General features: G+C 39.5%; 1 protein-coding gene across 3 annotated transcripts in view; it reads left to right on the forward strand.

The window, feature by feature from the left end:
- The window catches only part of LOC129851039 (chemokine-like protein TAFA-1), a 295,228-nt gene that overhangs the window by 270,534 nt on the left and 8,504 nt on the right, over nt 1-16,190 (forward strand). Inside the window, exons 4-6 of one of the 3 annotated variants that reach the window (XR_008758931.1) lie at nt 3,402-3,526; nt 6,049-6,139; nt 7,177-7,957. Coding sequence is in view for 1 of the 3 variants with exons in the window: in XM_055917205.1 (XP_055773180.1) it covers nt 3,402-3,526 (125 nt within the window). In the remaining 2 variants the exon portion in view is untranslated. Of the gene's footprint in view, nt 1-3,401; nt 3,527-6,048; nt 6,140-7,176; nt 7,958-16,190 lie in introns of those variants that run through there. The other 2 variants (XR_008758930.1, XM_055917205.1) reach the window with 2 other exon arrangements.

A 16,190-nucleotide genomic window follows, 5' to 3' on the forward strand; every position in this document is an offset into this window, starting at 1 on the left:
AGAAAAACTTTACCAAAAAAGGTGAAACAGGATGTAAATTTGAAAAACGAATATGTCTATCTTGACTCAGACATTTAACCTTCCAATCCTATCCAGTTAAAGAGAGAATAATGATGCCTTCTTGGCAGCTTGAAGTACATATAGTACAAGTAATTTTATGGGAGAAAATAAGCTCATGCAGGACAAATACCACACATACTCTGGCTCATTGCTTTCAATGGGAATAGAGGTTCTATATAAAAACATCTGTGACTGGGAACAGAAGCATCAAGACACATGGACGACACAAAGTATATACTTTACTTTATAGGTTTGAATATATAGGTTTGAATAGACCAATAATAGGTACAGGCAATCTTAGTGAGAAGATGAGAAAGTACCTTTGTTTTGTTTTGTCTAATAGCTAGAGGACGTATTTTGTAGATGTTAATGAGAGGCAATTACTTTTGATTAAAAATAAGATTACTGCCTCTTCATGCAATGTTGCAATATTAAAACAAAATAATGATTAATCATTGTTTGGGCAGACATTATTGTCAACAGTGAGTTTCATTTCAGAAACGGTACAAAATGCTCTGAGCGAGGAAGAATGAAAAAACAATCATTTAGAAATATGTACGGGTCTTATCACCAGACTGTTCGCTTGAGGACCTTTTCACCATATTGAAGGGCTGTATTTTCCTTCATTGTATTTGTGTCTGCGCCCGCGCCTGTGTGCCAATATTGTGTGTAGGGTTGCAAAGGGAAGGTTTATTACTGGCACCTTCAAAGTTTACCAGTAAACTACCAGAATTTTGGTATCTTTCAAGGATTTTATACACAGTACCAGTCAAAGTTTGAACAAATCTACTCATTCCCCGGTTTTTCATAATTTTACTATTTTCTACATTGGAGAATAATAGTGAAGACATCAAAACTACCAAATAACACATATGGAATCATGTAGTAACCAAAAAAGTGTTAAATAAATCAAAATATATTTTATATTTGAGATTCTTCAAAGTAGCTACCCCTTGCCTTGATGACAGCTTTGCACACTCTTGGCATTCTCTCAACCAGTTTCATGAGGTAGTCACCTGGAATGTCTTTCAATTAACAGGTGTGCCTTGTTAAAAGTTAATTTGTGGAATTTCTTTCCTTCTTAATGTGTTTTAGCCAATCAGTTGTGTTGTGACATGGTAGAGGTGGTATACAGAAGATAGTCCTATTTGGTAAAAGACCAAGTCCATAGTATGGCAAGAACAGCTCAAATAAGCAAAGAGAAATGACAGTTCATCATTACTTTAAGACATGAAGGTCAGTCAATGCGGAACATTTCAAGAACTTTGAAAGTTTCTTCAAGTGCAGTTGCAAAACACATAAAGTGCTATGATGAAACTGGCTCTCATGAGGACCGCCACAGGAAAGGAAGACCTAGAGTTACCTCTGCTTCAGAGGATAAGTTCATTAGAGTTACCAGCCTCAGAAATCGGCAATTAACTGCACCTCAGATTGCAGGCCAAATAAATGCTTCACAGTGTTCAATTAGCAGACACATCTCAACATCAACTGTTCAGAGGAGACTGCGAAAATCAGGCATTCATGGTTGAATTTCTGCAAAGTAACCACTACCAAAGGACACCAATAAGAAGAAGAGACTTGCTTGGGCCAAGAAACACGAGCAATGGACATTAGACCGGTGGAAATCTGTTCTTTGGTCTGATGAGTCCAAATTTGAGATTTTTGGTTCCAACCGCCGTGTCTTATGCATATGATTGACAGATTAGGATAGAAAACACTAAAGTTTCCAAAACTGTCTAAATATTGTCTGTGAGTATAACATAACTGATTTTGCAGGCGAAAACCTGAGGAATCCAACCCGGAAGTGCCTTTTATTTGGAAAAATCCCTGTTCCGTTGCCTGCCCCTCCTCCATTTAAAGGGGTATCAACCAGATTCCTTTTCCAATGGCTTCCTCAGGCTGTGACCAGGCTTTAGACATAGTTTAAAGCTTTTATTTTGAAAAATGAGCGAGATTTATCAAAACGCGTCAGGTGTCCTTTGATTAGTTCATGCGCTGGAGAGTTGTAGCTCAACATTTTCTTTCTCTGTAGTATTGAATAGTTTACCGTCCAGTTGAAATATTATCGATTATGTATGTTAAAAACAACCTGAGGATTGATTATAAAAAACGTTTGACATGTTTCTACGAACATTACGGATACTTTTTGGAATTTTCGTCTGCCCTTCAGGACCGGAACGAGCCTGTGGTTTTCTGAACATAACGCGCAAACCAAATGGCGTTTTTTGGTTATAAAACTAATCTTTATCGAACAAAATAACATTTATTGTGTAACTGGGAGTCTCGTGAGTGCAAACATCCGAAGATCATCAAAGGTAAGTGATTAGTTATATTGCTTTTCTGACTTTCGTGACCAAGCTAATTTGATACTAGCTGTTCTCACTGTTTTGTCTAGTGATTGATAAACTCACAAACGCTTGGATTGCTTTCGCTGTAAAGCATATTTTCAAGGTGGATAGGTGGATAGGTGGATTAACAACAAGCTATGCTGTGTTTTGGCATATTTCACTTGTGATTTCATGATTATAAATATTTGTAGTATTTTTTATTTTATTTGGCGCTCTGCAATTCAGCGGTTGATTACGAAAATGATCCCGCTAAAGGGATCCGTGCGTCAAGAAGTTAAGACTGTTGGGAAAGCATTCCAGGTGACTACCTCATGAAGCGGGTTGAGAGAATGCCAAAAGTGTGCAAAGCTGTCATGTTATTTCATAGTGTTGATGTCTTCATTATTATTCTACAATGTAGAAAATAGTAAAAATACATTTAAAAACCCTTAAATGAGTAGATGTGTCCAAACTTTTGACTGGTACTGTATGTAAACCATCAACTTAGTGTATACCATTGGTGTTTAGTATGAGGGTTTCAGAATGAAATATCCTTTCTATACAGTATATTTTTTACACACTATTTATTTGACTATGTCAGTATGTTTTTTCCGTCAATGTTTTGGCGTCAAAATGGTGGCAGTTGTGAAAAACATTGATAGTTGGAAGAGAAAATAATGCCATTGTTGATTAGATGCTTTTTTCATTAATTAGGTAATTTCCTCTTGAATGATATGGTCTATCTACTAGAAACTCCTGGACAAAATGGACAAGGATAGAAAAATGTATACTATATATGAATAAAATAAAATAAATATTCAAGTGTAAATTAACAAAGTTACGATACTGTAGATTGCCATAGATTTTCTGTTAATTACCTAAATGACTGAAGATTATTTTAACTATGGTAAACTAGCAGTAGCTTAACAACCCTAATTGTGTGTGACTGTATCTGTGCGTGATGACAGGGTGAACTCAGCCTTCTCTCTCTATGTGTCTCTCTCCCGCCGGCAGCGTCCATTGTGATTGGGAAGTGGTGGTGTGAGATGGAGCCCTGTCTGGAGGGAGAGGAGTGTAAGACTCTGCCTGATAACTCTGGATGGATGTGCTCCTCTGGGAACAAGATCAAGACCACAAGGGTGAGACTCTGCACTGGCACTAGAGTCACTCACTCACACATTCACATGCACACAAACACTGAACACAGCACATACAAGTTACTCTCACAATGGCTATAGATTTTGATAGATAAGCTATGTGAATCTGTTATTTAAGTGAGACGTGGTGAGGAGGCCTCACTTAACTACAACCTTTAGAAAATAACAACCTCTCAGGCGGTAACTAGAACCTGAGTGACCATAGTTGGACAAGACACTTCTGATGGAAATTATTTAGTACATCTACTGATATACTGTGGTAGGATCTCATCTGCTGTCCCATTACTCTAATTTGGGTAATCGTCTCCTGTTATTTGATATAAAATACATAGATTTTCAAGCTCAAACAGAAATAAAGCATGCACTAGACACATGACATACACTACATTACCAAACGTATCTGGACACCTGCTCGTCGAACATCTCATTCCAAAATCATAGGCATTACTATGGAGTTGGTCCCCCCTTTGCTACTATAACAGCCTCCACTCTTCTGGGGAAGCTTTCCACTAGATGTTGGAACATTAGTGCGTGGACTTGCTTCCATTCAGCCACAAAAGCATTAGTGAGGTCGGGCACTGATGTTGGGTGATTAAGCCTGGCTCCCAGTCGGCATTCCAATTCATCCCAAAGGTGTTCGATGGGGTTGAGGTCAGGGCTCTGTGCAGGCCAGTCAAGTTCTTCCACAACGATCTCCACAAACAATTTCTGTATGGACCTCGCTTTGTGCACGGGAGCATTGTCATTCTGAAACAGGCCAGGGCCTTTCCCAAACTGTTGCCATAAAGTTGGAAGCACAGAATCGTTTAGAATGTCATTGTATGTTATAGCGTTAAGATTTCCCTAACTAAGCGACTTAGCCCGAAGCATAAAAAACAGACCCATTTTTTCTCCTACACCAAACTTTAAACCTGGCACTATGCATTGGGGCAGGTAGTGTTCTCCTAGCATGTGCCAAACCCAGATTCGTCCATCGGACTGCCAGATGGTCAAGCATGATTCATCACTCCAGAGAACGTGTTTCCACTGCTCCAGAGTCCAATGGCAGCGAGCTCTACACCACTCCAGCCGTCGCATAGCACTGCGCATGGTGATCAGATGAGTTTTACACGCTACACACTTCAGCACTTGGCTGTCCCGTTTTGTGAGCTAGTGTGGGCTACCATTTCACAGCTGAGTCATTGTTGCTCCTAGACATTTCCACTTCACAATAACAGCACTTACAGTTGACTGGGGCAGCTCTAGCAGGGCAGACATTTGACAAACTGACTTGTTGGAAAGTTGGCATCCTATGACGGTGCTACGTTGAAAGTCACTGAGCTCTTCAAGGCCAATCTACTGCCAATGTTTGTATATGGAGATTGCATGGCTGTGTGCTCAAGTTTATACACCTGTCAGCAACGGGGGTGGCTGAAATAGCCAAATCTACTAATTTGAAAGGGTGTCCACATACTTTTGTATTTTTTTTGTTTCTTTGTCGTGACGTGGGTTTTTAAACTGTAAGCACTAATGACCTGTGCCAGAAAAGTGTAAGCAAGGCAGTGAGAAACATCCTGTTTTTGCCTGAGGGTTAATCTCTTTAGAAAGATAAACTTAGCTAAGAGCAAGTATATTTCCACTGCCAGGTAGTTTGTAAAAAACAAGATGAAAACTCCACCATAAGAAATGAAAATAATAAAAGGTATAATGTCCCTGAAGCAAGCCCATCTAACACTCCATGACAGGTTGATCGCCAGATTTGGATTCATTCGATTGACTCCCCAGACCGAGTGCTGCCTCCCCCTTCTCTTAGTGATTCCTAACCATGACTTTGAATAGAAACAGAGACTAATGTGATTGTAGTGAAAGGAACAGACAGGGAAGGTTAGACCACACAGAGCTTTTCAAGGTTGTTCCGCATGCTTATACAGTACACAGTCTATACTACTTTACTATTCCAAGCCCCCATCCTAAAAGTGAAAAGAAGTTGACCGGATGGTACGATTTTGCCAGCCTGTCAAGGTAAGCGCTCTGATACAGTACAAAGCCAACTTTAAGAATGCATCTCTGAATTCATTCTTTGGACAAAAAAGTGAAAAGTGTTTCATAAGTTTTATGTAAGAATTTAGAATATTTCCTAAATCAGTGGTTCACAAACCTCTCCTTGGGGACCCCCAGGTGTTCCATGTATTTGATCAATTCCAGAGCTAGCACACCTGATTCAACTTGTGAACTAATCATCAAGGTGAATCAGGTGAGTATGTGAATCAGGTGAGGTGAGCTGGTTCAGGGCTACAACAACATTGTGAAATGTCTGGGGGTCCCCGAGGAGAAGTTTGAGAACCGCTCTCCTAAATACTCTTCATAGGAATCAATGACTATGTGCAGTACTGAGAAGTGATCTAAACTCATATCAGTGAATATGATCCTGTTTTGTACATTAGGGTAAGAAAGGCAAAGTCTCTACTAAAGGTTTTACTCCTAAATATACACGTCAACATTTTCTCTTGACCCTCTCTTTGCAGAACACTGCGCCATACTCACCTTTTTAGCTCTGGAAGCAAAATGCAGAGGATGCTTCAACAGAAACTGAGCTGCATTCTTGCCTCTGTAAAGGTTAGTCTCTCTCCAGCTTTTCTTCATGCGCACTTCACTTCAAACACAACTATGGGAGTGGGACTGACTGACTCATGTTCACTGATTTCTCATTAACCCACATACTCAGGGAAAATAATCAAGTGTGTGTGTTTACATGCTGTGCATGAGTAGGCAGGTTTGACAAAAATACTCTGCACTCTCCCTCCCACTCAAGACTGCAAATTACAGTATAACACATGCAACAATTGCAACACACGTAATCAAAATCATGTTTGTCAACAAATAAAAAAATATCTAGAAATAAAAAGACATGCATTGCCGGCTGTCAACACAAACACATGCATGCAAACACACACACAAACACAGACACAGAGACACAGGTCCAGCCCTGACCACTTTCTGTCGTGGTCGGATAAGTGTATAATAGTAGGACCAGTTGCTCTCTCTCGTCCATTCACTCATTTTGTTTCATGTCCTGTTTTGCTACTGGGCAATGTGTGAATTAGATTACAGTGCATAGTCCTAGTCTGCCATGCCCAATCTGATGTGTTGATTTTGGACATGACTGCGCGTGTGTGTGTGTGTGCGTGCGTGCGTTTGTTTGTGTGTGTGTTTGTATGCGTGCACATGTGTTTTCTTGGGCTCTTGTTGTGTGGGTTCTTATCATCAGGCTGCTTTATGTCCTGATCTGCCTCTGATGGGGGGGAAGCTATCAGTGGACAGCATAGATAATAGACAACATAAAGGGTTTTATTCTCTCTCTGCATTTCTCTGGTTTAATCAACATCTTTCATTCTTTCTGCATTGAGGGCAGATAACCTCATCTGTATTTGTTCTGTTACACACCAGTAAATCCTTTTTTTATTTTCACTTCACCTGCAGGGTTTAATTTTTCTCTTAACAGTCTCAGTGAAATGCAATCAGGCACACATACACACCAACTCATACACATAAATCCATCAGCTTACATTTTTTTAATTGGCATGAAAGTAAGACGCTGCCAAAGTGAGTGTCTGATACCCTTGTTTTTTGTCTTTTTCCTTTCTGTCTTTCAGAGAGGGAGCCCTGCTTGCCTGTTCTGTATCAGCAGCAGACAAGGCAGGCCTTTTGTTTGAGGAAGTCACAGTGAAGGGAAGTGGGGAGGGACCCCACCAAACACAAGCCCAGCATAGAGCCACATTACCCGCTCCACTGGCTAAATAGATCAATCCATTTCTGCGCCCACCATACAATTATGTTGTTGACAATTACAAGTAAAAGGGAGAGAGCAAAAGAAAGTGAAATGAGAAATCTCATCATTCTGCCTACCTGCCCCTTTTGTTAAAATTATCTAGTTATTTGAAGCCTTCAATATTATCAAGAATCCCTACCAGACCAGATAGCCTTAGATTATGATATTGATATAAGTCTATTAGCCCAGGACTTTGGGCGTTTCCTAGCTGTTGCCTCAGTATTCAGATTCAGTATTTACATTGCTGTTTCAAGAGCCACATGTTGTCTATTAGAAGTAACAGAAGGCACCTTTTCGAGCCAGTCACAAACAGCAGCAGGATATATCCCATCTGGGAGGCTTTATCAGAGCAAAGTTACCTGCCAGCAGAAGCATCACCATCAAATGTGTTGAATAAGGGAAATCATAAAAGAATCAATCGAAAACACTCCACACAAGAAATGATCATCACCAAGCACTCATGTTTTCCACTTCCCATATTTGTTTGGTAACACTTTACATGAACTATCCATCCACATGGTTCATGTAATGTGAACGGTACTACTTTCTTCTACTATTTTGTTCTATACCCATTGTCAATGTCACATTAAATTGATCTTGATATATGTTGTTGTCTGGAGTTTTCTGTTCCGTCAGGGTGTTTCATTGCTTTTCGAAGAAGTTGCTCTGCAAATGGAGTAGAAGTGTTCAGCACTTAACGAAAAACAGAAGGAAAGAGAATGTCTAAACTATTTTGCTAAGGCAATTGTCCTTGGCTCTTTTTACTTACTGAGGTCTGAGTAAATTGCATTTTAATGTGGCTAGTAAATTAGAATGCAGAGGGCTTAGGTTCTAACAGAAAAAAAGTAATAGTTTGAAAATCCTTCTCCAATCCATCCCTACCTGCTGCTGCTCTGCTCATTTCCACAGAAGGGGACGGAACAGACGACAGCTGAAATGACAGCATTTGCATATAGTTTCCTGTGTTGAGTGTAACAAACCTCTGTGGGATTCAGTCTGTCTCTCTTCTGTCTCTCTGTGGGAGAAGCAGACGTAATGGCAACCTGCTCCTGCGCTGGTTATTTTAGAGGTCACTTTCTGCTGGAACACGGCAACATTTTGCCATTCGTTGGTTGATAGAGATGATACAGATGCAAATGCTGGACCTACTAGGGCTTAACAATTAGCTTTCTGACAAGAGGGGCTAGTTCTGTACAGAAGGAAGAGAGAGAGAACACATGGTACGTTCTACACTCTAATGGGTTCCTCGGCTGTCCCCATAGGAGAACCCTTTTTTGTTCCAGGTAGAGCTCTTTTTTGTTCCAGGTAGAATCCCCTGTAGAAGCCAAAGTGGTTAATTCTACTTGCAACCAAAAAGGGTTCTTCAGAGTGTTCTCCAATTGAGACAGCCGAAGAAGCCTTTTTAAGGTTCTAGATAGCATTTTTTTTCCTGAGTGGAAAAGAGAGTCAAACTACCTTTGAATGGACATGATCGAGTCATCATGGTACAGTAAGTCAGGCTTTCCTGTATGGCCTTTATGGTAGTGAAAAGTATATCACTCCAAACTTTGAAAAAAGGTGGCATTAATCTTGAAAGTGTTGGATGTCATCACAATATCATACCATGTTAGTGAACCATACAAACTATGGCAAGAAAGTTCTTTGAGTAGGAGAGTTGGGTTAACAGATAGTAGATGAGCATAGGACCACTTACAGTACAACATGAGCAGTCTGACCTGTGAGAGAGAAAAGTTATCAACCTCCACATCATTTCACCATCCACTCCCTCTATCTCCAAATTACCACACAGACCTGTCAGTCTGACCTGTGAGAGAGAAAAGTTATCAACCTCCACATCATTTCACCATCCACTCCCTCTATCTCCAAATTACCACACAGACCTGTCAGTCTGACCTGTGAGAGAGAAAAGTTATCAACCTCCACATCATTTCACCATCCACTCCCTCTATCTCCAAATTACCACACAGACCTGTCAGTCTGACCTGTGAGAGAGAAAAGTTATCAACCTCCACATCATTTGACCATCCATTCCCTCTATCTCCAAATTACCACACAGACCTGTCAGTCTGACCTGTGAGAGAGAAAAGTTATCAACCTCCACATCATTTCACCATCCACTCCCTCTATCTCCAAATTACCACACAGACCTGTCAGTCTGACCTGTGAGAGAGAAAAGTTATCAACCTCCACATCATTTCACCATCCACTCCCTCTATCTCCAAATTACCACACAGACCTGTCAGTCTGACCTGTGAGAGAGAAAAGTTATCAACCTCCACATCATTTCACCATCCACTCCCTCTATCTCCAAATTACCACACAGACCTGTCAGTATGAGCTGTGCCCAGGGGCCCAAGGGGTCCCCCAGGGTCCTGTGCCTTGTCTCAATCACACACACAGCTGGCTGCCACTAGTAGAGACTGGTGAATGGAATTGTTAGTGTGAGCAGTATGAGGGAGAAACCAGAGCCACTGGGTTTGGGTTTTGAACTAGCCCCACAATGTGCAGGGTACCCTAATCTCTGTCTTAATTTCTGGTTCTTACACAAGATTTTGGAAAACACCAGAGAGCGTCACAGTTTTAATGAGATAGATTGCTGTGAATGTTGTTTTGTAAATTAGCATTTGAGGAAATACCAAATATAATATCAAATTTAAGAGACATTAACTTTTAGATTATACTGTATATTGAGGCACACTGTCAACCTTAGAAAACATGGTGTGGGTATAACCAAGAAAAGACAAAAGGCATGCAGTAAGTAAAGTTTGTGTAGTCTATTTCATGAATGTATTGAGAACCTTGTTCAGCCTTGGGACTGAAAAGCCAAGTCTTCAATAGCTGTCTGAGGCCTGCACAATGTGCCATTGAAATCCAGCCAGATTCACTACTGATACTAAATAAGAGTTGTTGAACTAAAATCAAAAGGAAGACGGTCAGGCATGTATCCCTTTTAGCAGAACCAGTCCTTTCACTGGGCTCAGACAGACAGACTGAAATCCTGAGAGGTGATTGGCTGGTTCTGTTAGAGGAAGCACAGGCTGTTCCAGGACATTGATCGTGGGCAAAGCAGTGTGAAATAACAGGGCAAAATATACCACAGTGATGTTACACAGAGCAGACATACACACAATGGAAACACACCAAGGTTTTTTGCACTGAAACTCTGCTATCCTATGGATGAGAATGTACCTCAGTTTCAATGTTGTTTACTCTCACAAAATCTGTCTGTTTTTTAGCAGTAACCAACACAATCTTACACTCAATTTGTGCAAATGTGTACAAAAAGTAGTTCAGCAGATTTTGTGCATTTTTGTTTGTCTTAAAAAATACAGACATTTTTGTGTGACTTCATTCACAGGAAAACTTTGGAAACAACCTTTTGCTCTAATAAAGTTATTAGAGTAATGCATGATGGGCAATGGTGTCCTACACTGACACATTTATTTATTTATATAACAAAATGCAAATGCGTTAACAACCCAATATTGTTAATCAACCAGGTTGTCACCAAAATAATTATAATATAATAGTAGCCTTACATTGTTTTGTTTTTTATTAATGCCAATACTGTTTTCTATGCTTGTTTTCACTTAATACTTTGGGATACTGGTTCTGTAGTCAGAAAGGCCCTTTTTCCATGTAGGCAACAGTAGGCCTACACAATTTTCTTCATTTCACATTTCATGGAGCCAACATTACACCATTTTCGTCATAATGCTTTTAATACAAGGCTTCACTTTTTTGTGTATTTTACATCATTTCTTTCAAAATGCATTTTGTACAAGGCTATGTGGAATTTTATTAGAGTTGCCAGATTGGTGAAAAAAAATGGTGGTATTGATCGGGGAATGGGGATACATTTTTATAATGGTAAATTATAATACACACCATAATACACACACACGCACAGAAACCCTTATACACATATACACACACTCTGTTTGTACTCATGTTATGGCCAACTCTTGACTTTTGTATGAATTATTTCTAATAAAATATTTGTATATAGTATATAAGATAATGTATTCATTATCTTTAAACTTGTTAAATGTTTGTAGTTTGCATGTTTCAGTAATGGTTAAATAGTCATAAATGTCTGCTTGATTTAGCTTTTGGTATATTTGGCATTTTCATACATATTCTGTATTTCCACTGAAGAAACAATAATTAATCAACACCCTACTGTAAATAAATGGACACTAACTGTTATACAATGGCAATTGCTCTCCGTAAATAAATGGACACTAACTGTTATACAATGGAAATTGCTCTCCGTAAATAAATGGACACTAACTGTTATACAATGGAAATTGCTCTCCGTAAATAAATGGTGAGAAATGCTCATCCTGAAGCCATTTGGCTATGGGTTTCACATAATAATGACACAAGTTATATCACCTTCAAAAGGGTTTATTAACAACCTCTGTGATATAAGATGTTTGGAATAGTGGCATAGGAGAGTCTGAAATTAATTAAATACCCTAACCATAAGCTATGTTCAATGTCAACTGCAATTTCCTGTGAGAAATGTTCAGTCTGAAGCCATTCGGCTATGGGTTTCACAGCCCTATAATAATCATACAAGTTATATCACCTTAAAAAGGGTTTATTTACAACCTCTGGGGTATAAGTTATGTAGGAGAGTCTGACATATAACCCCTAACTTGAGTTAAGTCTTCGCCAGTGAGAACCAAGAGGGGCCTAGCTTCGTCCTTTATGACTGGGAAAGGCCTTGATTCTAGATCAAAAATTATTCATATTACTGGTTTACATCCTAAAAAAAGAATAGTTGTGTTTTTTTGCTTAACATACTTACATCATCTGTCTACCCATGTGATGTGGATCATTGTCAGGTTATTTTATATTTAAGCTTCAGTAACAAAAGAACACCATGGTTGTAATAACACTTTAAACAGGTCGTTTGTAAATGTGTAGAATGTGTTTGTTTTGGGTCCACACTGGTAAGTTAACTTATGTAAAATAGACAGTCACAGAGGATTTTCTTCTGAATAACTGGTCAGAGCATACCACTTTCCATTCAGCTTCAGGCAACTTTGATGTAAGGCTTGATCACACCTGTAGTGACTACTTCTATCCGTCACACCCATTGTTGCTTATCCATTGTTCACTAGATATATCAATGTAATTACACCCAACACAATGTTGAAAAACAGAATGCTTCCCACCACTAGATCATATTTAAAAAAAAATATTTCACCTTTATTTAACCAGGTAGGCCAGTTGAGAACAAGTTCTCATTTACAATTGCAACCTGGCCAAGATAAAGCAAAGCAGTTCGACACATACAACAACACAGAGTTACACATGGAGTAAAACAAGCATACAGTCAATAATACAGTAGAAAAATACCTCCATATACAATGTGAGCAAATGAGGTGAGATAAGGGAGGTAAAGGCAAAAAAGGCCATGGTGGCGAAGTAAATACAATATAGCAAGTAAAACACTGGAATGGTAGATTTGCAGTGGAAGAATATGCAAAGTAGAAATATAAATAATGGGGTGCAAAGGAGCAAAATAAATAAATACAGTAGGGGAAGAGGTAGTTGTTTGGGCTAAATTATGGATGGGCTATGTACAGGTGCAGTAATCTGTGAGCTGCTCTGACAGCTGGTGCTTAAAGCTAGTGAGGGAGATAAGCGTTTCCAGTTTCAGAGATTTTTGTAGTTCGTTCCAGTCATTGGCAGCAGAGAACTGGAAGGAGAGGCGGCCAGATGAGGAATTGGCTTTGGGGGTAACCAGAGAGCTATACCTGCTGGAGCGCGTGCTACAGGTGGGTGCTGCTATGGTGACCAGCGAGCTGACATAAGGAGGCACTTTACCTAGCAGGGTCTTGTAGATGACCTGGAGCCAGTGGGTTTGGCGACGAGTATGAGGCGAGGGCCAGCCAACGAGAGCATACAGGTCACAGTGGTGGGTAGTATATGGAGCTTTGGTGACAAAACTGATGGCACTGTGATAGACTGCATCCAATGTATTGAGTAGGGTATTGGAGGTTATTTTGTAAATGACATAGCCGAAGTCGAGGATCGGTTGGATGGTCAGTTTTACGAGGGTATGTTTGGCAGCATGAGTGAAGGATGCTTTGTTGCGAAATAGGAAGCCAATTCTTGATTTAACTTTGGATTGGAGATGTTTGATGTGAGTCTGGAAGGAGAGTTTACAGTCTAACCAGACACCTTGGTATTTGTAGTTGTCCACATATTCTAAGTCAGAACCGTCCAGAGTAGTGATGCTGGACGGGCGGGCAGGTGCAGGCAGCGATCGGTTGAAGAGCATGCATTTAGTTTTACTTGTATTTAAGAGCAGTTGGAGGCCACGGAAGGAGAGTTGTATGGCATTGAAGCTATAACTATACGTGAGCTGGACGTGATCCCAACACTGCCACCAATGTAGCCAAAGAAATAGAAAGCTCCAGCAGGGACTCTAACCAGGGTTCATACGTGGCAAAGTGAGCTCCAACGGCCGTTGCCATGACATCCTAGTAAGCCAACAATGCTGGCATATGCCTTGTTACAATAGCCTAAGTACATAACATGATTGACACGATCATAAAAAATTATAATGAAACAGCCTTGGAAGTGCCATAAGTGTAATCCAACATAATTAACTTTTTTACATGAACATGTTTAACTGTATTGATATTACTTAATTGATCATATTCCAGACTCTTTATAGTTGCAAATACCATGCAGTTGCACCTGGGGAATTGAAAGCAAACAGATTTTTTGGGGTTTCCCCACAATTATTCATGAATTAATTTCCCATCATGAATAAATGGTTACAATATTTTTCATACAGATAGTAAATGTAAGGGTGGTGGTGTTGCTGTAAATGTAAAAGACAAGTTCTCGGTGGTCGTTCTAACTTCTGTTACTAAACCTAAGCAATTTGAATATCTGTCTTTGAACCTAAACCTTGGCTCATCTTTAAATATTGTTGTATCTTTCTGTTATACACCTCCATCTGCTACTGTTGGCTCTCTGGATTGTATTTTCAAATTGTTATCACAGAATGTCAATTCTGAGTTTGTCCTGATGGGTGATTTAATCAAGACTGGCTAACATCTAGCTCTGATCAACTTAAAATGCTGTGCAATACCTATAATCTCACTCAGATTGTCAACAGTGTAACTAGGTTGAATATAAAATATCCTCTGAAATCCTCTTTGATTGATTTGATCTTAACCAATACTCCTCATCGTTTTAATGCTTCTGGTATTTTTGCAAATGACATAAGTGATCACTGTGCTATTGCCTGTGTGAGAGATGGTAAAATTCCTAAGAAATCTCCATGTATTATTACGAAAAGAAACTGGAAGCGGTTTGATATTCAAGTTTTTTTACATGATGTATCTAGCATTGAATGGAATAGAGATTGAATTGCCTTGTCTTACTTCCACAACGCATTCCAGGATGTATGCAATAGGCATGCCCCTTTAAAAAAATTCAGGGTTAAGGGCAGAGAGAACCCTTGGTTTACTAAGGAACTTACAAAAATCATAAGGGAACGAAATTCTATGTGGCCTAAAGCAAGAGGGACTGGTTTGGCAGATGATTGGATGGCTTTTAAACGTCTTCGAAATATGGGTGTGGCTATGATCCGTAAATTGAAAGCATACCACTACCTGAAATCTACTTAAATAATCCATCCAAATTTTGGCAAGTAGTGAAAGGTTTGGAGTACAGAAAAGATACACAACTTCCTAAACAATTGTTGGTCGACACACAGATTGTAACTGAGAGAACCTCGATTCTGAAAGCCTTGAACGAGCATTTTTTTGATGCAGGCAGTTTATTTGAATAAAGGTCAAAGGTATAATTGAGCCCCCTATAAATTTACCTGACACCCCTGTGCACTCCTTCACCCGGTTCTCCTTTTCATCCTTCTCTGTTTCAGAAGTGTGTAAAGCCCTGAAAGAAATTGATTTATAAAAATCCCCTGGCCCTGATGAACTAGACCCCCGCCTCCTACACCTAGCCACAGACATCATTGCTCCCCCTTAACATGTATTTTTAACCTTACGCTTGATGTTAAGGAAATCCCCAAGTTATGGAAATCTGCTTTTGTACTGCCTCTCCTGAAAGGTGGAGATCCCTCGCTTCTTGACAACTATCAACTCATATCAAAATTGTCTGTACTGTCAAAGGTACTGGAGTCCTTAGTTAGTAGGCAGCTAAAGACCTACTTCCAAGAAAACAACATCTTAAATGGAATGTAATCAGGTTTTAGGTCTGGACACAGCACTGTTTCAGCAACATTGAAGGCATTAAATGATATCCTCTGTTCTCTTGATAAGAAGTTACATTGTGTGTCTGTTTTTCTGGATTTGTCGAAGGCTTTTGACACCGTGGACCATGCTGTGTTAGTGCAAAGGTTAAAATGTTGTGGAATTACTGGTCATGCTCTAGATTGGTTTATAAATTACCTATCAAATCGTACACAATGTGTAATGGCGGATGGTTGTAAATCTGAGTCCATAGAGGTGTGCTCAGGTGTCCCGTAAGGTTCTATTTTGGGCCCACTATTGTTCATTTTGTATATCAACAACATTGATGTTTCTTATTGAAACAGCGGATGTTCATTTTTATGCAGATGATACTGTTCTTTATTCAAGTGGTAGTAGTTTATCTTTAGCTTTTGAAAATGCCCAAAGAGCATTTAACATCATACAACAGAATCTGTATGATTTAAAGTTGATTCTAAATTCGGGTAAAACAAAATTCATGGTATTTTCAAATGCCAGGCATGTTACAAATCATGTCATTGCCACATTGGCTGGACATACTATAGAGCAAGTTAAAGTGTACAAATATTTG

The sequence above is a fragment of the Salvelinus fontinalis genome, chromosome 3 (assembly GCF_029448725.1).
Source record: "Salvelinus fontinalis isolate EN_2023a chromosome 3, ASM2944872v1, whole genome shotgun sequence".
NCBI classification, from domain to species: domain Eukaryota; kingdom Metazoa; phylum Chordata; class Actinopteri; order Salmoniformes; family Salmonidae; genus Salvelinus; species Salvelinus fontinalis.